Here is a 24,823-nt window from a genome sequence, read left to right as displayed (position 1 = left end):
CATGAAATGGCAGGAGATGCGGGGCAGACCGTGACACCGGGTTTCATGATGTGCGACTGTGGAACAGAAAGAGAAGAGATTTTTGGTTATGTTCAAATAATAGTGTGTGTGTATATATATGTGTGTGTGATTGGTTGTCTGTATATATATATAATATATTTATATATATATATATATATATATAAATATACTTATCGACGTACCTTCATGTAGTTTTAGGTACACAGTTGCCACACAGCCAGGGACACTCTGCCCTACACTTGCGACAGGTGTACTTGCCGCATGCAGCGCACGGGGTTATGCTGTGGTTCCGGTTGCAGTTTGTCTGCACCTGACACGTAGTCTTCTTTCCAGGAGCAGGCAAAGGACGTGGCGTTCTCTTCAACTCCTTTTCCTGTAGGAAACGAAGACGGAGTTCCTCAGCAAGAGTACACATAAAAACTCTCCTACTCTCTGTGGACCCCGTACATGCCGTGTACAAAACATGCGCGTTCATCGCTGCCAGGTCAAGTATGTTATAAAACACTGCAACGGGCCACCGGCGTGTTCCTGCGCGCACTGTGTATGCACGCGCCTTCTGGTCCATGATGTCAACGGCGCACTGCAAAGAACAAATACAAAGAAGTACATGTTATATTTTGAATAAATTCATTCATGTATGATAAATTGATTTATCAATGCCAACACATGCATACCTTTGTCCGGTTGTAGTCCGTCACAGTGTTTGGCTTCTTTTTGCGGTCGTCTGCAATCTCCACGTGCGTGTGCATAGTGCTCAGAACGCAAACTGTTTTGTTGGGCTTGGAGGCATACACCGTCAGAAGCGCATCATCGGATCTGTACACCTCCGTTGACAACTTCTCACGTCCCTTGGCGTTTTTGGCTTCCAAAGGAACTTCTCGGCGAATCTTGTTCATTGTCCCAAGCAGAGTCGTGTTGCATTCCAGCAGCTTCTTAGCCAGGGAAAGAGATGTGAAAAAATTGTCTGTGGCTACAGTTCTGCCCTTGCCCAGGTATGGCTTCATAAGCTTCATCACCACATTCTCGGACACTCTTTCCCCCTTGGGACGATCGGGGTCCTTTCCAAGGTATGGAATGGCGTTGCACATGTACTTTGTGTTCAACTCAGAAGCAACCCAAAACTTTATTCCAAACTTGTCCGGCTTTGAGGCAATGTACTGGGTGAATGGACAGCGAACCTTGGTCGGAAACAGCTGCTCGTCGACTGTCAGTTCCTTGCCTGGGGTATAGCACAAAATGCAGTTGTTCACAAATCGCTGCCAGATGTCCGAAATCGCAGCAAATCTGTCGCTCTTTGCACGCTCCGCACGGGTGTCCTTATTATCAAAGCGCAAGTACCGCATGATTTCTTGGTAGCGGTCCCGTGCCATTGTCTCCTGGATCGAAGGCACAGCGAACATTGCCGACCAACAGTCCGACATCGCTCCAACTGGACAGAGGACTGCTCGTAGAAATAGGATTGCTACGAATGCCATAAACTCGCTGACCGACAAACTCCAGCTGCTGTCTGTTCTGCGGGCTTCATGGACAGTGCAGTCTGTGATGATTCGCAGCATCTCCATGTCGAGCAAACACAGAAAACTCTGCAGTCTGCTTGTGATCCTACGCTGTATTAGTAAAAGTAAACAAATGACGCTAGGTAAATTACACGTACTAAATATCATTCAAACACAAGCAGAAACACTGGAAAGAAATATGAAGTTACTATACCTTTGCATGCTCTGTAGGCCCGGACGGCTCAACAAATGTTGAATTAGGCGAACAGCTGCTGACACGAGAGCGTGCGATGCCAACCTTCTCCCAAACAGTTCCATCTTTTGCCCGTACGGTTGGTGCAGGTGTGGTGTCAGCCTGTGTCCGTCTCTTCCTTGGAGGGCTCTGTTGTACCTCATCCGATGTACTGCTTCTTTCTTCATCGGATGAATCGCTGGTCAAAAAACAGGAGGGTCCTTCTCCCGCATCGGACTCACAGCAGTCCTCGTTGGTCAGCAAAGCCGCAACTTCTTGACCGGTGAACGTCCTCTGTCTTGCCATGGTGTTTTGCGTCGTCTCCACACAGGATAGTAGTGAAAATGTAAGTCGCCTGCCTTTGGGTTTCAGCTTTTATCATGACTCTGAAGAACACACCCACAACAGCGCATACTAATTATACTTTATTATAATAGGTGGCGCTTCACACATAACGCCGAAACCGAAACCGGGCTAATCCCCTGCATACACGGGAACAATAAAAGTTGATTGGACCCGTGATAATGGTTCACGGCAATCCGTGAATATCAGTCAAACACAAGCATAAACACTGCAAAAAATATTATATTACTATGCTGTATGAGTAAAAATAAATAAATGACGCTAAGTTATTTACACAAACGAAATATCTTATTTACACAAACGAAATATCAGTCAAACACAAGCATAAACACTGCAAAAAATATTATATTACTATGCTGTATGAGTAAAAATAAATAAATGACGCTAAGTTATTTACACAAACGAAATATCTTATTTACACGAACGAAATATCAGTCAAACACAAGCATAAACACTGCAAAAAAATATTATGTTACTATGCTGTATGAGTAAAAATAAGTAAATGTACAAATAAATATTACTTTACTATACCTTTATTACTTTGTTGCTGCTATTGAAGTGCATACACAAGAAAATCTGGGACGCTTGCTTCATACATAACGCCAATACCACGCTAATGATAATGTGTTTCACGGGAACAATATGAACCCGTGATAATGGTTGGTTCAGCCATGTAAATGTGTGGCGCTATTGAAGTGCATACACAAGAAAATCTGGGACGTTTGCTTCATACATAACGCCAATACCACGCTAATGATAATGTGTTTCACGGGAACAATATGGACCCGTGATAATGGTTGGTTCAGCCATGTAAATGTGTGGCGCTATTGAAGTGCATGCACAAGAAAATCTGAGACGCTTGCTTCATACATAACGCCAATACCACGCTAATGATAATGGTTCACCGCTCTAAATAATACTTATGTCAATATGTAGCGCTTCACACATAACGCCGAAACAGGGCTAAACTTTATTTATTTATTTTAGACTACAAACTAGACCTGGTGCACACAGACTGCACACAGACTAGACCTGGTGCACCACAGAGCTCCTGCCACAGAGCTCCTGCCTGTCTTTCTGCTCCTGTCTTGCTCTGAAATTAACATATGTATGGTCCTGCTAATTGGGCAGGAGAAGGAGGGGTGATGTCCTCAGAACCTTGAAATCTCAGGAGTTCCAGTGTTAACCTCTCGGCCATCGCAGCTCGGCGGAGCGAGAGTAACATAGAGATCAATTCCTTGGACTTCCTCAAGCTCAATGATGAGTGCACAAGTGTCATTGCTTCTGAGTTGCAAATGGCTTGAGAAGAAAATTCAAATAAATGAATCTCCATAAGTCTACTCACTATTAACTTCAAGCTGGTACCAATTCCAGGTGATCAGGTATTCAAAAGCGTGTCATCAAAAGTGAATCAAAAAGAATCAAAAGTGAAAAGTGTCCGACGTGGTCCATTATTCTGTGTTGGCACCACGACACTGCAGTTTGATCTGGGAGCGAACATGCTCCAAAGAGGCAGCTTGATGTCTCAGTAGAGGTGTCAATACAGACGCCATCAAGGTATTGACTGAACGGTCAGTGGAGAGAATTGAATTGGATGCAACACAACTTGCTGTGTACACGCGAATTTACAAAAGAAAAAGCACAGCTTGAATCAACTAGGGATGACCTGTAAGAGTCATGTGCCAATACTATTTTCAGGTAGGGGGTGTGCTCAGCATGCGAGTGAATAAGGAAAGAGCGTTTGAGCATCTTTTGGGGGCTCGTCAATCTTTTCAAAAAGCTTCTGCTGCCCCGTGTGAGGGTCGAACTCACGACCTTCAGATTATGAGACTGACGCGCTACCTACTGCGCTAACGAGGCTAGGAAAGAAGAAGCGAGGCTGAGGAAGAACTAACAAAGCTGGAGAAAAAATGTATCCGCCCCCAATTCACTCCTTGGAGCATGGCGGCAAGTGCACCTGCAGCAACTAATTACTGCCAACAACAGCTAACAAACAACAAGGTCAGCACAAGAAGCCTGGAATTAACCAGAATCTGAGGCCAACGTAATTAAACTCTAATCCTACCCTAACCAATCACAGGATGTTCCAAGAGTAGACAAACAACGCACACAAACAAAAAAAAAACAAAAATACCACCAAAATACAAGTACAAACGACACCTACCTCATGAAGGTATGAAGTGAAGCTTTCTCTGGAGTGCTTTTAGTAGATGCAAAGCAGTAATGTGTGCCAAGAAATTCAGAACTTGCATGTGGGAAAGAGAGAAATGCAAAATCTCAGTTGATCTAAGATGGATATTGCAGTTCGGTACAATGCACTGGAATACAAAGACAAAATGAATTGCCAATGTAGCTAAAGCCAATTTTGCAGCAAATGGTTTGCATGACTTAACTAGGAAGGCAGATGAATCAAACCTGTAGGTCACCAAGATTCTTTGAGTTTTTCCTATCATAAGTCCACAAACTGACGATGGTAAAAGAGGAGTGGCAACAGTGAGTCAATATCACCACAATGTGTTCTTTTTACCACCTCCTTGCAGGCACAATGATTCAGAGTACTTTAAAATCAAGGGGACAAGTGCACGTCACCTGACTCAGCATCACTGCGAGACACAGCACGTGTCCTCGTTAGTATAGTGGATAGTATCTCCGCCTGTCACGCGGAAGACCGGGGTTCGATTCCCCGACGGGGAGACCCTCTTTTAGCGCAAGGCGGAGCAACCAGTGACCGGCCATGAAAGAATGTGGCACTTTTTCTTTTACCTGAAACAAGACATCGCTATGTTGCATGAAGATCTTTGGATGAAGCACCTGTGAGTGCGAGCTCTCCCCACTGGTGGCATAAGGTCTCATCACAAATCACATTAGAGAGGCAAGTTAATCCTCTACGCTGCAAGAGACCCCACTGCATTTCCATGCCAACACATTGTAACGACGAAGCAGCCATTTGTAACTCAATTCCTGGGACTATTTCAGGATCAGTTAGGACTGCTAAAGTTTGGCAGCACAAAGTTGCAAATGGCATGAGAAGCATATTTAAAACTGGCTAGCAGGAAGAGAGCACACTCTCTCTTTCCACACGCCCAACAAGACACTCACGCTGCAAGCAGGAGTCGAACCTGCGCGGGGAAACCCCATTGGATTTCAAGTCCAACGCCTTAACCTCTCGGCCATCGCAGCTCGGCGGAGCGAGAGTAACATAGAGATCAATTCCTTGGACTTCCTCAAGCTCAATGATGAGTGCACAAGTGTCATTGCTTCTGAGTTGCAAATGGCTTGAGAAGAAAATTCAAATAAATGAATCTCCATAAGTCTACTCACTATTAACTTCAAGCTGGTACCAATTCCAGGTGATCAGGTATTCAAAAGCGTGTCATCAAAAGTGAATCAAAAAGAATCAAAAGTGAAAAGTGTCCGACGTGGTCCATTATTCTGTGTTGGCACCACGACACTGCAGTTTGATCTGGGAGCGAACATGCTCCAAAGAGGCAGCTTGATGTCTCAGTAGAGGTGTCAATACAGACGCCATCAAGGTATTGACTGAACGGTCAGTGGAGAGAATTGAATTGGATGCAACACAACTTGCTGTGTACACGCGAATTTACAAAAGAAAAAGCACAGCTTGAATCAACTAGGGATGACCTGTAAGAGTCATGTGCCAATACTATTTTCAGGTAGGGGGTGTGCTCAGCATGCGAGTGAATAAGGAAAGAGCGTTTGAGCATCTTTTGGGGGCTCGTCAATCTTTTCAAAAAGCTTCTGCTACCCCGTGTGAGGGTCGAACTCACGACCTTCAGATTATGAGACTGACGCGCTACCTACTGCGCTAACGAGGCTAGGAAAGAAGAAGCGAGGCTGAGGAAGAACTAACAAAGCTGGAGAAAAAATGTATCCGCCCCCAATTCACTCCTTGGAGCATGGCGGCAAGTGCACCTGCAGCAACTAATTACTGCCAACAACAGCTAACAAACAACAAGGTTAGCACAAGAAGCCTGGAATTAACCAGAATCTGAGGCCAACGTAATTAAACTCTAATCCTACCCTAACCAATCACAGGATGTTCCAAGAGTAGACAAACAATGCACACAAACAAAAAAAAAACAAAAATACCACCAAAATACAAGTACAAACGACAGCTACCTCATGAAGGTATGAAGTGAAGCTTTCTCTGGAGTGCTTTTAGTAGATGCAAAGCAGTAATGTGTGCCAAGAAATTCAGAACTTGCATGTGGGAAAGAGAGAAATGCAAAATCTCAGTTGATCTAAGATGGATATTGCAGTTCGGTACAATGCACTGGAATACGAAGACAAAATGAATTGCCAATGTAGCTAAAGCCAATTTTGCACCAAATGGTTCGCATGACTTAACTAGGAAGGCAGATGAATCAAACCTGTAGGTCACCAAGATTCTTTGAGTTTTTCCTATCATAAGTCCACAAACTGACGATGGTAAAAGAGGAGTGGCAACAGTGAGTCAATATCACCACAATGTGTTCTTTTTACCATCTCCTTGCAGGCACAATGATTCAGAGTACTTTAAAATCAAGGGGACAAGTGCACGTCACCTGACTCAGCATCACTGCGAGACACAGCACGTGTCCTCGTTAGTATAGTGGATAGTATCTCCGCCTGTCACGCGGAAGACCGGGGTTCGATTCCCCGACGGGGAGACCCTCTTTTAGCGCAAGGCGGAGCAACCAGTGACCGGCCATGAAAGAATGTGGCACTTTTTCTTTTACCTGAAACAAGACATCGCTATGTTGCATGAAGATCTTTGGATGAAGCACCTGTGAGTGCAAGCTCTCCCCACTGGTGGCATAAGGTCTCATCACAAATCACATTAGAGAGGCAAGTTAATCCTCTACGCTGCAAGAGACCCCACTGCATTTCCATGCCAACACATTGTAACGACGAAGCAGCCATTTGTAACTCAATTCCTGGGACTATTTCAGGATCAGTTAGGACTGCTAAAGTTTGGCAGCACAAAGTTGCAAATGGCATGAGAAGCATATTTAAAACTGGCTAGCAGGAAGAGAGCACACTCTCTCTTTCCACACGCCCAACAAGACACTCACGCTGCAAGCAGGAGTCGAACCTGCGCGGGGAAACCCCATTGGATTTCAAGTCCAACGCCTTAACCTCTCGGCCATCGCAGCTCGGCGGAGCGAGAGTAACATAGAGATCAATTCCTTGGACTTCCTCAAGCTCAATGATGAGTGCACAAGTGTCATTGCTTCTGAGTTGCAAATGGCTTGAGAAGAAAATTCAAATAAATGAATCTCCATAAGTCTACTCACTATTAACTTCAAGCTGGTACCAATTCCAGGTGATCAGGTATTCAAAAGCGTGTCATCAAAAGTGAATCAAAAAGAATCAAAAGTGAAAAGTGTCCGACGTGGTCCATTATTCTGTGTTGGCACCACGACACTGCAGTTTGATCTGGGAGCGAACATGCTCCAAAGAGGCAGCTTGATGTCTCAGTAGAGGTGTCAATACAGACGCCATCAAGGTATTGACTGAACGGTCAGTGGAGAGAATTGAATTGGATGCAACACAACTTGCTGTGTACACGCGAATTTACAAAAGAAAAAGCACAGCTTGAATCAACTAGGGATGACCTGTAAGAGTCATGTGCCAATACTATTTTCAGGTAGGGGGTGTGCTCAGCATGCGAGTGAATAAGGAAAGAGCGTTTGAGCATCTTTTGGGGGCTCGTCAATCTTTTCAAAAAGCTTCTGCTACCCCGTGTGAGGGTCGAACTCACGACCTTCAGATTATGAGACTGACGCGCTACCTACTGCGCTAACGAGGCTAGGAAAGAAGAAGCGAGGCTGAGGAAGAACTAACAAAGCTGGAGAAAAAATGTATCCGCCCCCAATTCACTCCTTGGAGCATGGCGGCAAGTGCACCTGCAGCAACTAATTACTGCCAACAACAGCTAACAAACAACAAGGTTAGCACAAGAAGCCTGGAATTAACCAGAATCTGAGGCCAACATAATTAAACTCTAATCCTACCCTAACCAATCACAGGATGTTCCAAGAGTAGACAAACAACGCACACAAACAAAAAAAAAACAAAAATACCACCAAAATACAAGTACAAACGACAGCTACCTCATGAAGGTATGAAGTGAAGCTTTCTCTGGAGTGCTTTTAGTAGATGCAAAGCAGTAATGTGTGCCAAGAAATTCAGAACTTGCATGTGGGAAAGAGAGAAATGCAAAATCTCAGTTGATCTAAGATGGATATTGCAGTTCGGTACAATGCACTGGAATACGAAGACAAAATGAATTGCCAATGTAGCTAAAGCCAATTTTGCAGCAAATGGTTTGCATGACTTAACTAGGAAGGCAGATGAATCAAACCTGTAGGTCACCAAGATTCTTTGAGTTTTTCCTATCATAAGTCCACAAACTGACGATGGTAAAAGAGGAGTGGCAACAGTGAGTCAATATCACCACAATGTGTTCTTTTTACCACCTCCTTGCAGGCACAATGATTCAGAGTACTTTAAAATCAAGGGGACAAGTGCACGTCACCTGACTCAGCATCACTGCGAGACACAGCACGTGTCCTCGTTAGTATAGTGGATAGTATCTCCGCCTGTCACGCGGAAGACCGGGGTTCGATTCCCCGACGGGGAGACCCTCTTTTAGCGCAAGGCGGAGCAACCAGTGACCGGCCATGAAAGAATGTGGCACTTTTTCTTTTACCTGAAACAAGACATCGCTATGTTGCATGAAGATCTTTGGATGAAGCACCTGTGAGTGCGAGCTCTCCCCACTGGTGGCATAAGGTCTCATCACAAATCACATTAGAGAGGCAAGTTAATCCTCTACGCTGCAAGAGACCCCACTGCATTTCCATGCCAACACATTGTAACGACGAAGCAGCCATTTGTAACTCAATTCCTGGGACTATTTCAGGATCAGTTAGGACTGCTAAAGTTTGGCAGCACAAAGTTGCAAATGGCATGAGAAGCATATTTAAAACTGGCTAGCAGGAAGAGAGCACACTCTCTCTTTCCACACGCCCAACAAGACACTCACGCTGCAAGCAGGAGTCGAACCTGCGCGGGGAAACCCCATTGGATTTCAAGTCCAACGCCTTAACCTCTCGGCCATCGCAGCTCGGCGGAGCGAGAGTAACATAGAGATCAATTCCTTGGACTTCCTCAAGCTCAATGATGAGTGCACAAGTGTCATTGCTTCTGAGTTGCAAATGGCTTGAGAAGAAAATTCAAATAAATGAATCTCCATAAGTCTACTCACTATTAACTTCAAGCTGGTACCAATTCCAGGTGATCAGGTATTCAAAAGCGTGTCATCAAAAGTGAATCAAAAAGAATCAAAAGTGAAAAGTGTCCGACGTGGTCCATTATTCTGTGTTGGCACCACGACACTGCAGTTTGATCTGGGAGCGAACATGCTCCAAAGAGGCAGCTTGATGTCTCAGTAGAGGTGTCAATACAGACGCCATCAAGGTATTGACTGAACGGTCAGTGGAGAGAATTGAATTGGATGCAACACAACTTGCTGTGTACACGCGAATTTACAAAAGAAAAAGCACAGCTTGAATCAACTAGGGATGACCTGTAAGAGTCATGTGCCAATACTATTTTCAGGTAGGGGGTGTGCTCAGCATGCGAGTGAATAAGGAAAGAGCGTTTGAGCATCTTTTGGGGGCTCGTCAATCTTTTCAAAAAGCTTCTGCTACCCCGTGTGAGGGTCGAACTCACGACCTTCAGATTATGAGACTGACGCGCTACCTACTGCGCTAACGAGGCTAGGAAAGAAGAAGCGAGGCTGAGGAAGAACTAACAAAGCTGGAGAAAAAATGTATCCGCCCCCAATTCACTCCTTGGAGCATGGCGGCAAGTGCACCTGCAGCAACTAATTACTGCCAACAACAGCTAACAAACAACAAGGTTAGCACAAGAAGCCTGGAATTAACCAGAATCTGAGGCCAACATAATTAAACTCTAATCCTACCCTAACCAATCACAGGATGTTCCAAGAGTAGACAAACAACGCACACAAACAAAAAAAAAACAAAAATACCACCAAAATACAAGTACAAACGACAGCTACCTCATGAAGGTATGAAGTGAAGCTTTCTCTGGAGTGCTTTTAGTAGATGCAAAGCAGTAATGTGTGCCAAGAAATTCAGAACTTGCATGTGGGAAAGAGAGAAATGCAAAATCTCAGTTGATCTAAGATGGATATTGCAGTTCGGTACAATGCACTGGAATACGAAGACAAAATGAATTGCCAATGTAGCTAAAGCCAATTTTGCAGCAAATGGTTTGCATGACTTAACTAGGAAGGCAGATGAATCAAACCTGTAGGTCACCAAGATTCTTTGAGTTTTTCCTATCATAAGTCCACAAACTGACGATGGTAAAAGAGGAGTGGCAACAGTGAGTCAATATCACCACAATGTGTTCTTTTTACCACCTCCTTGCAGGCACAATGATTCAGAGTACTTTAAAATCAAGGGGACAAGTGCACGTCACCTGACTCAGCATCACTGCGAGACACAGCACGTGTCCTCGTTAGTATAGTGGATAGTATCTCCGCCTGTCACGCGGAAGACCGGGGTTCGATTCCCCGACGGGGAGACCCTCTTTTAGCGCAAGGCGGAGCAACCAGTGACCGGCCATGAAAGAATGTGGCACTTTTTCTTTTACCTGAAACAAGACATCGCTATGTTGCATGAAGATCTTTGGATGAAGCACCTGTGAGTGCGAGCTCTCCCCACTGGTGGCATAAGGTCTCATCACAAATCACATTAGAGAGGCAAGTTAATCCTCTACGCTGCAAGAGACCCCACTGCATTTCCATGCCAACACATTGTAACGACGAAGCAGCCATTTGTAACTCAATTCCTGGGACTATTTCAGGATCAGTTAGGACTGCTAAAGTTTGGCAGCACAAAGTTGCAAATGGCATGAGAAGCATATTTAAAACTGGCTAGCAGGAAGAGAGCACACTCTCTCTTTCCACACGCCCAACAAGACACTCACGCTGCAAGCAGGAGTCGAACCTGCGCGGGGAAACCCCATTGGATTTCAAGTCCAACGCCTTAACCTCTCGGCCATCGCAGCTCGGCGGAGCGAGAGTAACATAGAGATCAATTCCTTGGACTTCCTCAAGCTCAATGATGAGTGCACAAGTGTCATTGCTTCTGAGTTGCAAATGGCTTGAGAAGAAAATTCAAATAAATGAATCTCCATAAGTCTACTCACTATTAACTTCAAGCTGGTACCAATTCCAGGTGATCAGGTATTCAAAAGCGTGTCATCAAAAGTGAATCAAAAAGAATCAAAAGTGAAAAGTGTCCGACGTGGTCCATTATTCTGTGTTGGCACCACGACACTGCAGTTTGATCTGGGAGCGAACATGCTCCAAAGAGGCAGCTTGATGTCTCAGTAGAGGTGTCAATACAGACGCCATCAAGGTATTGACTGAACGGTCAGTGGAGAGAATTGAATTGGATGCAACACAACTTGCTGTGTACACGCGAATTTACAAAAGAAAAAGCACAGCTTGAATCAACTAGGGATGACCTGTAAGAGTCATGTGCCAATACTATTTTCAGGTAGGGGGTGTGCTCAGCATGCGAGTGAATAAGGAAAGAGCGTTTGAGCATCTTTTGGGGGCTCGTCAATCTTTTCAAAAAGCTTCTGCTACCCCGTGTGAGGGTCGAACTCACGACCTTCAGATTATGAGACTGACGCGCTACCTACTGCGCTAACGAGGCTAGGAAAGAAGAAGCGAGGCTGAGGAAGAACTAACAAAGCTGGAGAAAAAATGTATCCGCCCCCAATTCACTCCTTGGAGCATGGCGGCAAGTGCACCTGCAGCAACTAATTACTGCCAACAACAGCTAACAAACAACAAGGTTAGCACAAGAAGCCTGGAATTAACCAGAATCTGAGGCCAACGTAATTAAACTCTAATCCTACCCTAACCAATCACAGGATGTTCCAAGAGTAGACAAACAATGCACACAAACAAAAAAAAAACAAAAATACCACCAAAATACAAGTACAAACGACAGCTACCTCATGAAGGTATGAAGTGAAGCTTTCTCTGGAGTGCTTTTAGTAGATGCAAAGCAGTAATGTGTGCCAAGAAATTCAGAACTTGCATGTGGGAAAGAGAGAAATGCAAAATCTCAGTTGATCTAAGATGGATATTGCAGTTCGGTACAATGCACTGGAATACGAAGACAAAATGAATTGCCAATGTAGCTAAAGCCAATTTTGCACCAAATGGTTCGCATGACTTAACTAGGAAGGCAGATGAATCAAACCTGTAGGTCACCAAGATTCTTTGAGTTTTTCCTATCATAAGTCCACAAACTGACGATGGTAAAAGAGGAGTGGCAACAGTGAGTCAATATCACCACAATGTGTTCTTTTTACCATCTCCTTGCAGGCACAATGATTCAGAGTACTTTAAAATCAAGGGGACAAGTGCACGTCACCTGACTCAGCATCACTGCGAGACACAGCACGTGTCCTCGTTAGTATAGTGGATAGTATCTCCGCCTGTCACGCGGAAGACCGGGGTTCGATTCCCCGACGGGGAGACCCTCTTTTAGCGCAAGGCGGAGCAACCAGTGACCGGCCATGAAAGAATGTGGCACTTTTTCTTTTACCTGAAACAAGACATCGCTATGTTGCATGAAGATCTTTGGATGAAGCACCTGTGAGTGCAAGCTCTCCCCACTGGTGGCATAAGGTCTCATCACAAATCACATTAGAGAGGCAAGTTAATCCTCTACGCTGCAAGAGACCCCACTGCATTTCCATGCCAACACATTGTAACGACGAAGCAGCCATTTGTAACTCAATTCCTGGGACTATTTCAGGATCAGTTAGGACTGCTAAAGTTTGGCAGCACAAAGTTGCAAATGGCATGAGAAGCATATTTAAAACTGGCTAGCAGGAAGAGAGCACACTCTCTCTTTCCACACGCCCAACAAGACACTCACGCTGCAAGCAGGAGTCGAACCTGCGCGGGGAAACCCCATTGGATTTCAAGTCCAACGCCTTAACCTCTCGGCCATCGCAGCTCGGCGGAGCGAGAGTAACATAGAGATCAATTCCTTGGACTTCCTCAAGCTCAATGATGAGTGCACAAGTGTCATTGCTTCTGAGTTGCAAATGGCTTGAGAAGAAAATTCAAATAAATGAATCTCCATAAGTCTACTCACTATTAACTTCAAGCTGGTACCAATTCCAGGTGATCAGGTATTCAAAAGCGTGTCATCAAAAGTGAATCAAAAAGAATCAAAAGTGAAAAGTGTCCGACGTGGTCCATTATTCTGTGTTGGCACCACGACACTGCAGTTTGATCTGGGAGCGAACATGCTCCAAAGAGGCAGCTTGATGTCTCAGTAGAGGTGTCAATACAGACGCCATCAAGGTATTGACTGAACGGTCAGTGGAGAGAATTGAATTGGATGCAACACAACTTGCTGTGTACACGCGAATTTACAAAAGAAAAAGCACAGCTTGAATCAACTAGGGATGACCTGTAAGAGTCATGTGCCAATACTATTTTCAGGTAGGGGGTGTGCTCAGCATGCGAGTGAATAAGGAAAGAGCGTTTGAGCATCTTTTGGGGGCTCGTCAATCTTTTCAAAAAGCTTCTGCTACCCCGTGTGAGGGTCGAACTCACGACCTTCAGATTATGAGACTGACGCGCTACCTACTGCGCTAACGAGGCTAGGAAAGAAGAAGCGAGGCTGAGGAAGAACTAACAAAGCTGGAGAAAAAATGTATCCGCCCCCAATTCACTCCTTGGAGCATGGCGGCAAGTGCACCTGCAGCAACTAATTACTGCCAACAACAGCTAACAAACAACAAGGTTAGCACAAGAAGCCTGGAATTAACCAGAATCTGAGGCCAACGTAATTAAACTCTAATCCTACCCTAACCAATCACAGGATGTTCCAAGAGTAGACAAACAACGCACACAAACAAAAAAAAAACAAAAATACCACCAAAATACAAGTACAAACGACACCTACCTCATGAAGGTATGAAGTGAAGCTTTCTCTGGAGTGCTTTTAGTAGATGCAAAGCAGTAATGTGTGCCAAGAAATTCAGAACTTGCATGTGGGAAAGAGAGAAATGCAAAATCTCAGTTGATCTAAGATGGATATTGCAGTTCGGTACAATGCACTGGAATACGAAGACAAAATGAATTGCCAATGTAGCTAAAGCCAATTTTGCAGCAAATGGTTTGCATGACTTAACTAGGAAGGCAGATGAATCAAACCTGTAGGTCACCAAGATTCTTTGAGTTTTTCCTATCATAAGTCCACAAACTGACGATGGTAAAAGAGGAGTGGCAACAGTGAGTCAATATCACCACAATGTGTTCTTTTTACCACCTCCTTGCAGGCACAATGATTCAGAGTACTTTAAAATCAAGGGGACAAGTGCACGTCACCTGACTCAGCATCACTGCGAGACACAGCACGTGTCCTCGTTAGTATAGTGGATAGTATCTCCGCCTGTCACGCGGAAGACCGGGGTTCGATTCCCCGACGGGGAGACCCTCTTTTAGCGCAAGGCGGAGCAACCAGTGACCGGCCATGAAAGAATGTGGCACTTTTTCTTTTACCTGAAACAAGACATCGCTATGTTGCATGAAGATCTTTGGATGAAGCACCTGTGAGTGCGAGCTCTCCCCACTGGTGGCATAAGGTCTCATCACAAATCACATTAGAGAGGCAAGTTAATCCTCTACGCTGCAAGAGACCCCACTGCATTTCCATGCCAACACATTGTAACGACGAAGCAGCCATTTGTAACTCAATTCCTGGGACTATTTCAGGATCAGTTAGGACTGCTAAAGTTTGGCAGCACAAAGTTGCAAATGGCATGAGAAGCATATTTAAAACTGGCTAGCAGGAAGAGAGCACACTCTCTCTTTCCACACGCCCAACAAGACACTCACGCTGCAAGCAGGAGTCGAACCTGCGCGGGGAAACCCCATTGGATTTCAAGTCCAACGCCTTAACCTCTCGGCCATCGCAGCTCGGCGGAGCGAGAGTAACATAGAGATCAATTCCTTGGACTTCCTCAAGCTCAATGATGAGTGCACAAGTGTCATTGCTTCTGAGTTGCAAATGGCTTGAGAAGAAAATTCAAATAAATGAATCTCCATAAGTCTACTCACTATTAACTTCAAGCTGGTACCAATTCCAGGTGATCAGGTATTCAAAAGCGTGTCATCAAAAGTGAATCAAAAAGAATCAAAAGTGAAAAGTGTCCGACGTGGTCCATTATTCTGTGTTGGCACCACGACACTGCAGTTTGATCTGGGAGCGAACATGCTCCAAAGAGGCAGCTTGATGTCTCAGTAGAGGTGTCAATACAGACGCCATCAAGGTATTGACTGAACGGTCAGTGGAGAGAATTGAATTGGATGCAACACAACTTGCTGTGTACACGCGAATTTACAAAAGAAAAAGCACAGCTTGAATCAACTAGGGATGACCTGTAAGAGTCATGTGCCAATACTATTTTCAGGTAGGGGGTGTGCTCAGCATGCGAGTGAATAAGGAAAGAGCGTTTGAGCATCTTTTGGGGGCTCGTCAATCTTTTCAAAAAGCTTCTGCTACCCCGTGTGAGGGTCGAACTCACGACCTTCAGATTATGAGACTGACGCGCTACCTACTGCGCTAACGAGGCTAGGAAAGAAGAAGCGAGGCTGAGGAAGAACTAACAAAGCTGGAGAAAAAATGTATCCGCCCCCAATTCACTCCTTGGAGCATGGCGGCAAGTGCACCTGCAGCAACTAATTACTGCCAACAACAGCTAACAAACAACAAGGTTAGCACAAGAAGCCTGGAATTAACCAGAATCTGAGGCCAACGTAATTAAACTCTAATCCTACCCTAACCAATCACAGGATGTTCCAAGAGTAGACAAACAATGCACACAAACAAAAAAAAAACAAAAATACCACCAAAATACAAGTACAAACGACAGCTACCTCATGAAGGTATGAAGTGAAGCTTTCTCTGGAGTGCTTTTAGTAGATGCAAAGCAGTAATGTGTGCCAAGAAATTCAGAACTTGCATGTGGGAAAGAGAGAAATGCAAAATCTCAGTTGATCTAAGATGGATATTGCAGTTCGGTACAATGCACTGGAATACGAAGACAAAATGAATTGCCAATGTAGCTAAAGCCAATTTTGCAGCAAATGGTTCGCATGACTTAACTAGGAAGGCAGATGAATCAAACCTGTAGGTCACCAAGATTCTTTGAGTTTTTCCTATCATAAGTCCACAAACTGACGATGGTAAAAGAGGAGTGGCAACAGTGAGTCAATATCACCACAATGTGTTCTTTTTACCATCTCCTTGCAGGCACAATGATTCAGAGTACTTTAAAATCAAGGGGACAAGTGCACGTCACCTGACTCAGCATCACTGCGAGACACAGCACGTGTCCTCGTTAGTATAGTGGATAGTATCTCCGCCTGTCACGCGGAAGACCGGGGTTCGATTCCCCGACGGGGAGACCCTCTTTTAGCGCAAGGCGGAGCAACCAGTGACCGGCCATGAAAGAATGTGGCACTTTTTCTTTTACCTGAAACAAGACATCGCTATGTTGCATGAAGATCTTTGGATGAAGCACCTGTGAGTGCAAGCTCTCCCCACTGGTGGCATAAGGTCTCATCACAAATCACATTAGAGAGGCAAGTTAATCCTCTACGCTGCAAGAGACCCCACTGCATTTCCATGCCAACACATTGTAACGACGAAGCAGCCATTTGTAACTCAATTCCTGGGACTATTTCAGGATCAGTTAGGACTGCTAAAGTTTGGCAGCACAAAGTTGCAAATGGCATGAGAAGCATATTTAAAACTGGCTAGCAGGAAGAGAGCACACTCTCTCTTTCCACACGCCCAACAAGACACTCACGCTGCAAGCAGGAGTCGAACCTGCGCGGGGAAACCCCATTGGATTTCAAGTCCAACGCCTTAACCTCTCGGCCATCGCAGCTCGGCGAAGCGAGAGTAACATAGAGATCAATTCCTTGGACTTCCTCAAGCTCAATGATGAGTGCACAAGTGTCATTGCTTCTGAGTTGCAAATGGCTTGAGAAGAAAATTCAAATAAATGAATCTCCATAAGTCTACTCACTATTAACTTCAAGCTGGTACCAATTCCAGGTGATCAGGTATTCAAAAGCGTGTCATCAAAAGTGAATCAAAAAGAATCAAAAGTGAAAAGTGTCCGACGTGGTCCATTATTCTGTGTTGGCACCACGACACTGCAGTTTGATCTGGGAGCGAACATGCTCCAAAGAGGCAGCTTGATGTCTCAGTAGAGGTGTCAATACAGACGCCATCAAGGTATTGACTGAACGGTCAGTGGAGAGAATTGAATTGGATGCAACACAACTTGCTGTGTACACGCGAATTTACAAAAGAAAAAGCACAGCTTGAATCAACTAGGGATGACCTGTAAGAGTCATGTGCCAATACTATTTTCAGGTAGGGGGTGTGCTCAGCATGCGAGTGAATAAGGAAAGAGCGTTTGAGCATCTTTTGGGGGCTCGTCAATCTTTTCAAAAAGCTTCTGCTACCCCGTGTGAGGGTCGAACTCACGACCTTCAGATTATGAGACTGACGCGCTACCTACTGCGCTAACGAGGCTAGGAAAGAAGAAGCGAGGCTGAGGAAGAACTAACAAAGCTGGAGAAAAAATGTATCCGCCCCCAATTCACTCCTTGGAGCATGGCGGCAAGTGCACCTGCAGCAACTAATTACTGCCAACAACAGCTAACAAACAACAAGGTTAGCACAAGAAGCCTGGAATTAACCAGAATCTGAGGCCAACATAATTAAACTCTAATCCTACCCTAACCAATCACAGGATGTTCCAAGAGTAGACAAACAACGCACACAAACAAAAAAAAAACAAAAATACCACCAAAATACAAGTACAAACGACAGCTACCTCATGAAGGTATGAAGTGAAGCTTTCTCTGGAGTGCTTTTAGTAGATGCAAAGCAGTAATGTGTGCCAAGAAATTCAGAACTTGCATGTGGGAAAGAGAGAAATGCAAAATCTCAGTTGATCTAAGATGGATATTGCAGTTCGGTACAATGCACTGGAATACGAAGACAAAATGAATTGCCAATGTAGCTAAAGCCAATTTTGCAGCAAATGGTTCGCATGACTTAACTAGGAAGGCAGATGAATCAAACCTGTAGGTCACCAAGATTCTTTGAGTTTTTCCTATCATAAGTCCACAAACTGACGATGGTAAAAGAGGAGTGGCAACAGTGAGTCAATATCACCACAATGTGTTCTTTTTACCATCTCCTTGCAGGCACAATGATTCAGAGTACTTTAAAATCAAGGGGACAAGTGCACGTCACCTGACTCAGCATCACTGCGAGACACAGCACGTGTCCTCGTTAGTATAGTGGATAGTATCTCCGCCTGTCACGCGGAAGACCGGGGTTCGATTCCCCGACGGGGAGACCCTCTTTTAGCGCAAGGCGGAGCAACCAGTGACCGGCCATGAAAGAATGTGGCACTTTTTCTTTTACCTGAAACAAGACATCACTATGTTGCATGAAGATCTTTGGATGAAGCACCTGTGAGTGCAAGCTCTCCCCACTGGTGGCATAAGGTCTCATCACAAATCACATTAGAGAGGCAAGTTAATCCTCTAAGCTGCAAGAGACCCCACTGCATTTCCATGCCAACACATTGTAACGACGAAGCAGCCATTTGTAACTCAATTCCTGGGACTATTTCAGGATCAGTTAGGACTGCTAAAGTTTGGCAGCACAAAGTTGCAAATGGCATGAGAAGCATATTTAAAACTGGCTAGCAGGAAAAGAGCACACTCTCTCTTTCCACACGCCCAACAAGACACTCACGCTGCAAGCAGGAGTCGAACCTGCGCGGGGAAACCCCATTGGATTTCAAGTCCAACGCCTTAACCTCTCGGCCATCGCAGCTCGGCGGAGCGAGAGTAACATAGAGATCAATTCCTTGGACTTCCTCAAGCTCAATGATGAGTGCACAAGTGTCATTGCTTCTGAGTTGCAAATGGCTTGAGAAGAAAATTCAAATAAATGAATCTCCATAAGTCTACTCACTATTAACTTCAAGCTGGTACCAATTCCAGGTGATCAGGTATTCAAAAGCGTGTCATCAAAAGTGAATCAAAAAGAATCAAAAGTGAAAAGTGTCCGACGTGGTCCATTATTCTGTGTTGGCACCACGACACTGCAGTTTGATCTGGGAGCGAACATGCTCCAAAGAGGCAGCTTGATGTCTCAGTAGAGGTGTCAATACAGACGCCATCAAGGTATTGACTGAACGGTCAGTGGAGAGAATTGAATTGGATGCAACACAACTTGCTGTGTACACGCGAATTTACAAAAGAAAAAGCACAGCTTGAATCAACTAGGGATGACCTGTAAGAGTCATGTGCCAATACTATTTTCAGGTAGGGGGTGTGCTCAGCATGCGAGTGAATAAGGAAAGAGCGTTTGAGCATCTTTTGGGGGCTCGTCAATCTTTTCAAAAAGCTTCTGCTGCCCCGTGTGAGGGTCGAACTCACGACCTTCAGATTATGAGACTGACGCGCTACCTACTGCGCTAACGAGGCTAGGAAAGAAGAAGCGAGGCTGAGGAAGAACTAACAAAGCTGGAGAAAAAATGTATCCGCCCCCAATTCACTCCTTGGAGCATGGCGGCAAGTGCACCTGCAGCAACTAATTACTGCCAACAACAGCTAACAAACAACAAGGTTAGCACAAGAAGCCTGGAATTAACCAGAATCTGAGGCCAACGTAATTAAACTCTAATCCTACCCTAACCAATCACAGGATGTTCCAAGAGTAGACAAACAACGCACACAAACAAAAAAAAAACAAAAATACCACCAAAATACAAGTACAAACGACACCTACCTCATGAAGGTATGAAGTGAAGCTTTCTCTGGAGTGCTTTTAGTAGATGCAAAGCAGTAATGTGTGCCAAGAAATTCAGAACTTGCATGTGGGAAAGAGAGAAATGCAAAATCTCAGTTGATCTAAGATGGATATTGCAGTTCGGTACAATGCACTGGAATACAAAGACAAAATGAATTGCCAATGTAGCTAAAGCCAATTTTGCAGCAAATGGTTTGCATGACTTAACTAGGAAGGCAGATGAATCAAACCTGTAGGTCACCAAGATTCTTTGAGTTTTTCCTATCATAAGTCCACAAACTGACGATGGTAAAAGAGGAGTGGCAACAGTGAGTCAATATCACCACAATGTGTTCTTTTTACCACCTCCTTGCAGGCACAATGATTCAGAGTACTTTAAAATCAAGGGGACAAGTGCACGTCACCTGACTCAGCATCACTGCGAGACACAGCACGTGTCCTCGTTAGTATAGTGGATAGTATCTCCGCCTGTCACGCGGAAGACCGGGGTTCGATTCCCCGACGGGGAGACCCTCTTTTAGCGCAAGGCGGAGCAACCAGTGACCGGCCATGAAAGAATGTGGCACTTTTTCTTTTACCTGAAACAAGACATCGCTATGTTGCATGAAGATCTTTGGATGAAGCACCTGTGAGTGCGAGCTCTCCCCACTGGTGGCATAAGGTCTCATCACAAATCACATTAGAGAGGCAAGTTAATCCTCTACGCTGCAAGAGACCCCACTGCATTTCCATGCCAACACATTGTAACGACGAAGCAGCCATTTGTAACTCAATTCCTGGGACTATTTCAGGATCAGTTAGGACTGCTAAAGTTTGGCAGCACAAAGTTGCAAATGGCATGAGAAGCATATTTAAAACTGGCTAGCAGGAAGAGAGCACACTCTCTCTTTCCACACGCCCAACAAGACACTCACGCTGCAAGCAGGAGTCGAACCTGCGCGGGGAAACCCCATTGGATTTCAAGTCCAACGCCTTAACCTCTCGGCCATCGCAGCTCGGCGGAGCGAGAGTAACATAGAGATCAATTCCTTGGACTTCCTCAAGCTCAATGATGAGTGCACAAGTGTCATTGCTTCTGAGTTGCAAATGGCTTGAGAAGAAAATTCAAATAAATGAATCTCCATAAGTCTACTCACTATTAACTTCAAGCTGGTACCAATTCCAGGTGATCAGGTATTCAAAAGCGTGTCATCAAAAGTGAATCAAAAAGAATCAAAAGTGAAAAGTGTCCGACGTGGTCCATTATTCTGTGTTGGCACCACGACACTGCAGTTTGATCTGGGAGCGAACATGCTCCAAAGAGGCAGCTTGATGTCTCAGTAGAGGTGTCAATACAGACGCCATCAAGGTATTGACTGAACGGTCAGTGGAGAGAATTGAATTGGATGCAACACAACTTGCTGTGTACACGCGAATTTACAAAAGAAAAAGCACAGCTTGAATCAACTAGGGATGACCTGTAAGAGTCATGTGCCAATACTATTTTCAGGTAGGGGGTGTGCTCAGCATGCGAGTGAATAAGGAAAGAGCGTTTGAGCATCTTTTGGGGGCTCGTCAATCTTTTCAAAAAGCTTCTGCTACCCCGTGTGAGGGTCGAACTCACGACCTTCAGATTATGAGACTGACGCGCTACCTACTGCGCTAACGAGGCTAGGAAAGAAGAAGCGAGGCTGAGGAAGAACTAACAAAGCTGGAGAAAAAATGTATCCGTCCCCAATTCACTCCTTGGAGCATGGCGGCAAGTGCACCTGCAGCAACTAATTACTGCCAACAACAGCTAACAAACAACAAGGTTAGCACAAGAAGCCTGGAATTAACCAGAATCTGAGGCCAACATAATTAAACTCTAATCCTACCCTAACCAATCACAGGATGTTCCAAGAGTAGACAAACAACGCACACAAACAAAAAAAAAACAAAAATACCACCAAAATACAAGTACAAACGACAGCTACCTCATGAAGGTATGAAGTGAAGCTTTCTCTGGAGTGCTTTTAGTAGATGCAAAGCAGTAATGTGTGCCAAGAAATTCAGAACTTGCATGTGGGAAAGAGAGAAATGCAAAATCTCAGTTGATCTAAGATGGATATTGCAGTTCGGTACAATGCACTGGAATACGAAGACAAAATGAATTGCCAATGTAGCTAAAGCCAATTTTGCAGCAAATGGTTCGCATGACTTAACTAGGAAGGCAGATGAATCAAACCTGTAGGTCACCAAGATTCTTTGAGTTTTTCCTATCATAAGTCCACAAACTGACGATGGTAAAAGAGGAGTGGCAACAGTGAGTCAATATCACCACAATGTGTTCTTTTTACCATCTCCTTGCAGGCACAATGATTCAGAGTACTTTAAAATCAAGGGGACAAGTGCACGTCACCTGACTCAGCATCACTGCGAGACACAGCACGTGTCCTCGTTAGTATAGTGGATAGTATCTCCGCCTGTCACGCGGAAGACCGGGGTTCGATTCCCCGACGGGGAGACCCTCTTTTAGCGCAAGGCGGAGCAACCAGTGACCGGCCATGAAAGAATGTGGCACTTTTTCTTTTACCTGAAACAAGACATCACTATGTTGCATGAAGATCTTTGGATGAAGCACCTGTGAGTGCAAGCTCTCCCCACTGGTGGCATAAGGTCTCATCACAAATCACATTAGAGAGGCAAGTTAATCCTCTAAGCTGCAAGAGACCCCACTGCATTTCCATGCCAACACATTGTAACGACGAAGCAGCCATTTGTAACTCAATTCCTGGGACTATTTCAGGATCAGTTAGGACTGCTAAAGTTTGGCAGCACAAAGTTGCAAATGGCATGAGAAGCATATTTAAAACTGGCTAACAGGAAGAGAGCACACTCTCTCTTTCCACACGCCCAACAAGACACTCACGCTGCAAGCAGGAGTCGAACCTGCGCGGGGAAACCCCATTGGATTTCAAGTCCAACGCCTTAACCTCTCGGCCATCGCAGCTCGGCGGAGCGAGAGTAACATAGAGATCAATTCCTTGGACTTCCTCAAGCTCAATGATGAGTGCACAAGTGTCATTGCTTCTGAGTTGCAAATGGCTTGAGAAGAAAATTCAAATAAATGAATCTCCATAAGTCTATTCACTATTAACTTCAAGCTGGTACCAATTCCAGGTGATCAGGTATTCAAAAGCGTGTCATCAAAAGTGAATCAAAAAGAATCAAAAGTGAAAAGTGTCCGACGTGGTCCATTATTCTGTGTTGGCACCACGACACTGCAGTTTGATCTGGGAGCGAACATGCTCCAAAGAGGCAGCTTGATGTCTCAGTAGAGGTGTCAATACAGACGCCATCAAGGTATTGACTGAACGGTCAGTGGAGAGAATTGAATTGGATGCAACACAACTTGCTGTGTACACGCGAATTTACAAAAGAAAAAGCACAGCTTGAATCAACTAGGGATGACCTGTAAGAGTCATGTGCCAATACTATTTTCAGGTAGGGGGTGTGCTCAGCATGCGAGTGAATAAGGAAAGAGCGTTTGAGCATCTTTTGGGGGCTCGTCAATCTTTTCAAAAAGCTTCTGCTGCCCCGTGTGAGGGTCAAACTCACGACCTTCAGATTATGAGACTGACGCGCTACCTACTGCACTAACGAGGCTAGGAAAGAAGAAGCGAGGCTGAGGAAGAACTAACAAAGCTGGAGAAAAAATGTATCCGCCCCCAATTCACTCCTTGGAGCATGGCGGCAAGTGCACCTGCAGCAACTAATTACTGCCAACAACAGCTAACAAACAACAAGGTTAGCACAAGAAGCCTGGAATTAACCAGAATCTGAGGCCAACGTAATTAAACTCTAATCCTACCCTAACCAATCACAGGATGTTCCAAGAGTAGACAAACAACGCACACAAACAAAAAAAAAAACAAAAATACCACCAAAATACAAGTACAAACGACACCTACCTCATGAAGGTATGAAGTGAAGCTTTCTCTGGAGTGCTTTTAGTAGATGCAAAGCAGTAATGTGTGCCAAGAAATTCAGAACTTGCATGTGGGAAAGAGAGAAATGCAAAATCTCAGTTGATCTAAGATGGATATTGCAGTTCGGTACAATGCACTGGAATACGAAGACAAAATGAATTGCCAATGTAGCTAAAGCCAATTTTGCAGCAAATGGTTTGCATGACTTAACTAGGAAGGCAGATGAATCAAACTTGTAGGTCACCAAGATTCTTTGAGTTTTTCCTATCATAAGTCCACAAACTGACGATGGTAAAAGAGGAGTGGCAACAGTGAGTCAATATCACCACAATGTGTTCTTTTTACCACCTCCTTGCAGGCACAATGATTCAGAGTACTTTAAAATCAAGGGGACAAGTGCACGTCACCTGACTCAGCATCACTGCGAGACACAGCACGTGTCCTCGTTAGTATAGTGGATAGTATCTCCGCCTGTCACGCGGAAGACCGGGGTTCGATTCCCCGACGGGGAGACCCTCTTTTAGCGCAAGGCGGAGCAACCAGTGACCGGCCATGAAAGAATGTGGCACTTTTTCTTTTACCTGAAACAAGACATCACTATGTTGCATGAAGATCTTTGGATGAAGCACCTGTGAGTGCGAGCTCTCCCCACTGGTGGCATAAGGTCTCATCACAAATCACATTAGAGTGGCAAGTTAATCCTCTACGCTGCAAGAGACCCCACTGCATTTCCATGCCAACACATTGTAACGACGAAGCAGCCATTTG

At 44.8% G+C, this 24,823-nt stretch overlaps 1 protein-coding gene and 32 non-coding genes across 33 annotated transcripts in view; 11 read left to right on the top strand and 22 right to left on the bottom strand.

The window, feature by feature from the left end:
- LOC143500564 (uncharacterized) overlaps positions 1-24,823 on the bottom strand; it is a 198,990-nt gene that overhangs the window by 113,693 nt on the left and 60,474 nt on the right. The window contains exons 3-4 of the mRNA XM_076994712.1: positions 696-1,337; positions 332-601 (exon numbers count right to left, since the gene is read on the bottom strand). Of these exons, the coding sequence (XP_076850827.1) occupies positions 332-601; positions 696-1,337 (912 nt within the window). The remainder of the gene's footprint in view (positions 1-331; positions 602-695; positions 1,338-24,823) is intronic.
- Positions 3,900-3,972, bottom strand: trnam-cau (transfer RNA methionine (anticodon CAU)). Its single transcript has one exon. It is a non-coding gene; the product is annotated as a tRNA-Met (tRNA).
- Positions 4,735-4,806, top strand: trnad-guc (transfer RNA aspartic acid (anticodon GUC)). The gene has a single exon. It is a non-coding gene; the product is annotated as a tRNA-Asp (tRNA).
- trnas-uga (transfer RNA serine (anticodon UGA)) lies at positions 5,211-5,292 on the bottom strand. Its single transcript has one exon. It is a non-coding gene; the product is annotated as a tRNA-Ser (tRNA).
- Positions 5,876-5,948, bottom strand: trnam-cau (transfer RNA methionine (anticodon CAU)). The gene has a single exon. It is a non-coding gene; the product is annotated as a tRNA-Met (tRNA).
- On the top strand, positions 6,711-6,782 carry trnad-guc (transfer RNA aspartic acid (anticodon GUC)). The gene has a single exon. It is a non-coding gene; the product is annotated as a tRNA-Asp (tRNA).
- On the bottom strand, positions 7,187-7,268 carry trnas-uga (transfer RNA serine (anticodon UGA)). Its single transcript has one exon. It is a non-coding gene; the product is annotated as a tRNA-Ser (tRNA).
- Positions 7,852-7,924, bottom strand: trnam-cau (transfer RNA methionine (anticodon CAU)). The gene has a single exon. It is a non-coding gene; the product is annotated as a tRNA-Met (tRNA).
- On the top strand, positions 8,687-8,758 carry trnad-guc (transfer RNA aspartic acid (anticodon GUC)). Its single transcript has one exon. It is a non-coding gene; the product is annotated as a tRNA-Asp (tRNA).
- trnas-uga (transfer RNA serine (anticodon UGA)) lies at positions 9,163-9,244 on the bottom strand. The gene has a single exon. It is a non-coding gene; the product is annotated as a tRNA-Ser (tRNA).
- trnam-cau (transfer RNA methionine (anticodon CAU)) lies at positions 9,828-9,900 on the bottom strand. The gene has a single exon. It is a non-coding gene; the product is annotated as a tRNA-Met (tRNA).
- On the top strand, positions 10,663-10,734 carry trnad-guc (transfer RNA aspartic acid (anticodon GUC)). The gene has a single exon. It is a non-coding gene; the product is annotated as a tRNA-Asp (tRNA).
- Positions 11,139-11,220, bottom strand: trnas-uga (transfer RNA serine (anticodon UGA)). The gene has a single exon. It is a non-coding gene; the product is annotated as a tRNA-Ser (tRNA).
- Positions 11,804-11,876, bottom strand: trnam-cau (transfer RNA methionine (anticodon CAU)). Its single transcript has one exon. It is a non-coding gene; the product is annotated as a tRNA-Met (tRNA).
- On the top strand, positions 12,639-12,710 carry trnad-guc (transfer RNA aspartic acid (anticodon GUC)). The gene has a single exon. It is a non-coding gene; the product is annotated as a tRNA-Asp (tRNA).
- Positions 13,115-13,196, bottom strand: trnas-uga (transfer RNA serine (anticodon UGA)). The gene has a single exon. It is a non-coding gene; the product is annotated as a tRNA-Ser (tRNA).
- On the bottom strand, positions 13,780-13,852 carry trnam-cau (transfer RNA methionine (anticodon CAU)). The gene has a single exon. It is a non-coding gene; the product is annotated as a tRNA-Met (tRNA).
- trnad-guc (transfer RNA aspartic acid (anticodon GUC)) lies at positions 14,615-14,686 on the top strand. Its single transcript has one exon. It is a non-coding gene; the product is annotated as a tRNA-Asp (tRNA).
- On the bottom strand, positions 15,091-15,172 carry trnas-uga (transfer RNA serine (anticodon UGA)). The gene has a single exon. It is a non-coding gene; the product is annotated as a tRNA-Ser (tRNA).
- On the bottom strand, positions 15,756-15,828 carry trnam-cau (transfer RNA methionine (anticodon CAU)). The gene has a single exon. It is a non-coding gene; the product is annotated as a tRNA-Met (tRNA).
- Positions 16,591-16,662, top strand: trnad-guc (transfer RNA aspartic acid (anticodon GUC)). Its single transcript has one exon. It is a non-coding gene; the product is annotated as a tRNA-Asp (tRNA).
- trnas-uga (transfer RNA serine (anticodon UGA)) lies at positions 17,067-17,148 on the bottom strand. The gene has a single exon. It is a non-coding gene; the product is annotated as a tRNA-Ser (tRNA).
- On the bottom strand, positions 17,732-17,804 carry trnam-cau (transfer RNA methionine (anticodon CAU)). The gene has a single exon. It is a non-coding gene; the product is annotated as a tRNA-Met (tRNA).
- On the top strand, positions 18,567-18,638 carry trnad-guc (transfer RNA aspartic acid (anticodon GUC)). Its single transcript has one exon. It is a non-coding gene; the product is annotated as a tRNA-Asp (tRNA).
- Positions 19,043-19,124, bottom strand: trnas-uga (transfer RNA serine (anticodon UGA)). The gene has a single exon. It is a non-coding gene; the product is annotated as a tRNA-Ser (tRNA).
- Positions 19,708-19,780, bottom strand: trnam-cau (transfer RNA methionine (anticodon CAU)). Its single transcript has one exon. It is a non-coding gene; the product is annotated as a tRNA-Met (tRNA).
- Positions 20,543-20,614, top strand: trnad-guc (transfer RNA aspartic acid (anticodon GUC)). Its single transcript has one exon. It is a non-coding gene; the product is annotated as a tRNA-Asp (tRNA).
- On the bottom strand, positions 21,019-21,100 carry trnas-uga (transfer RNA serine (anticodon UGA)). The gene has a single exon. It is a non-coding gene; the product is annotated as a tRNA-Ser (tRNA).
- On the bottom strand, positions 21,684-21,756 carry trnam-cau (transfer RNA methionine (anticodon CAU)). The gene has a single exon. It is a non-coding gene; the product is annotated as a tRNA-Met (tRNA).
- On the top strand, positions 22,519-22,590 carry trnad-guc (transfer RNA aspartic acid (anticodon GUC)). The gene has a single exon. It is a non-coding gene; the product is annotated as a tRNA-Asp (tRNA).
- trnas-uga (transfer RNA serine (anticodon UGA)) lies at positions 22,995-23,076 on the bottom strand. The gene has a single exon. It is a non-coding gene; the product is annotated as a tRNA-Ser (tRNA).
- trnam-cau (transfer RNA methionine (anticodon CAU)) lies at positions 23,660-23,732 on the bottom strand. The gene has a single exon. It is a non-coding gene; the product is annotated as a tRNA-Met (tRNA).
- trnad-guc (transfer RNA aspartic acid (anticodon GUC)) lies at positions 24,496-24,567 on the top strand. The gene has a single exon. It is a non-coding gene; the product is annotated as a tRNA-Asp (tRNA).

Source organism: Brachyhypopomus gauderio, unplaced genomic scaffold (genome assembly GCF_052324685.1).
Source record: "Brachyhypopomus gauderio isolate BG-103 unplaced genomic scaffold, BGAUD_0.2 sc157, whole genome shotgun sequence".
Taxonomy (NCBI): domain Eukaryota; kingdom Metazoa; phylum Chordata; class Actinopteri; order Gymnotiformes; family Hypopomidae; genus Brachyhypopomus; species Brachyhypopomus gauderio.
The sequence above is the reverse complement of the archived record's forward strand: the minus strand, read 5'-3'. Positions and strand labels throughout refer to the sequence as shown.